Below are 1,114 nucleotides of genomic sequence, written 5' to 3'. Positions count from 1 at the left end.
TTTTTTGTCGTTTCTTTAATATAATTTTATGTATACAACATTAAAAGTACTGACACATGAAAAAAAAAAAAAAGCACAATCCATAAGAAATAACTAATGTCAGACTACTTCAAAATTAAAAACTTTTATTCTATAAAAGACATTGTTAAGAGAATGAATAGACCAGAGTTAAGCTGGGAGAATGGCTTACAAATCTCTTATTTGACAAAAGACTTGTATTCAGAATATATAAAGAACTCGTACACCTCAAATGCATTATGCTAAATGAAAGAAGCCAAACACAAAAGGCTATATATTTTATCATTCCATTTATATGATATTATGGAAAAGGCAAAACTGTAGGGTGAGAATAAATCAGTTGTTGACAGGAGTTGGGAGTGAGAGTAGGTGTTGAGCACAAAGGGATAGCATGATAGAATTCTATGGAGTGGTGGAACTAGTTTACTAGGGTATTATGATCATGATAATGGTTACATGTCTCTTTTCATTTGTGAAAACTACTTATAAAACACTACACCATAGAATGAATTTTACTGTATATTAAATATGCCTTTTAAAAAACTGAATAGTAACTAAGTAAACATGCCAATCCATGGAGAGTACTTTATTAGATGCAAAAATGACCATTTATAGCCACTAGTTATAAAGAGTTAAAACAAGTTCTAGAGAAGCATTTTACCGGTGCTGGGATTGTAATCTTTCCAGTGGTGTAGCCTTCCGTTGAATCCCTTCCTGAAATATCATATCTGCTTTCTTAAAGTTTTCTCTAGCTTCGTATTCTTCAGCCCATGAAATATAGAACTGAGCAAGTGAAACAGCAATCCCTTGGTTGTGTAAATAACTGTACATATCCAAAGGCTCGTTGCATAAATGCCCCTGTAACAAATTAAAAGCATTAACAGTTAACCAATTTCTATTCACTTATTGTCTATTATGTGCCAAACAATCACTGGAGATACTATCTGTAGTTTCTGCATTGAAAAAAACGTAACTATCTATCTAGCTACACTAATAAAAGACAAACATGCAAATTGATCGTACCTTTGCTATGCCTTAAGCCACGCCCACCAGCCGATCAGAGCAACTATATGCAAATTAACCCAACCAAGATGGC

General features: G+C 33.1%; 1 protein-coding gene across 1 annotated transcript in view; it reads right to left on the bottom strand.

The window, feature by feature from the left end:
* BUB1B (BUB1 mitotic checkpoint serine/threonine kinase B) overlaps positions 1-1,114 on the bottom strand; it is a 74,863-nt gene that overhangs the window by 47,209 nt on the left and 26,540 nt on the right. Inside the window, exon 5 of the mRNA XM_014534776.1 lies at positions 680-876. Coding sequence (XP_014390262.1) covers positions 680-876 — 197 coding nt within the window. The remainder of the gene's footprint in view (positions 1-679; positions 877-1,114) is intronic.

The sequence above is a fragment of the Myotis brandtii genome, unplaced genomic scaffold (genome assembly GCF_000412655.1).
Source record: "Myotis brandtii unplaced genomic scaffold, ASM41265v1 scaffold133, whole genome shotgun sequence".
NCBI classification, from domain to species: domain Eukaryota; kingdom Metazoa; phylum Chordata; class Mammalia; order Chiroptera; family Vespertilionidae; genus Myotis; species Myotis brandtii.
Note: the sequence above shows the minus strand (reverse complement) of the source record. Positions and strands in the feature narration are given on the sequence as shown.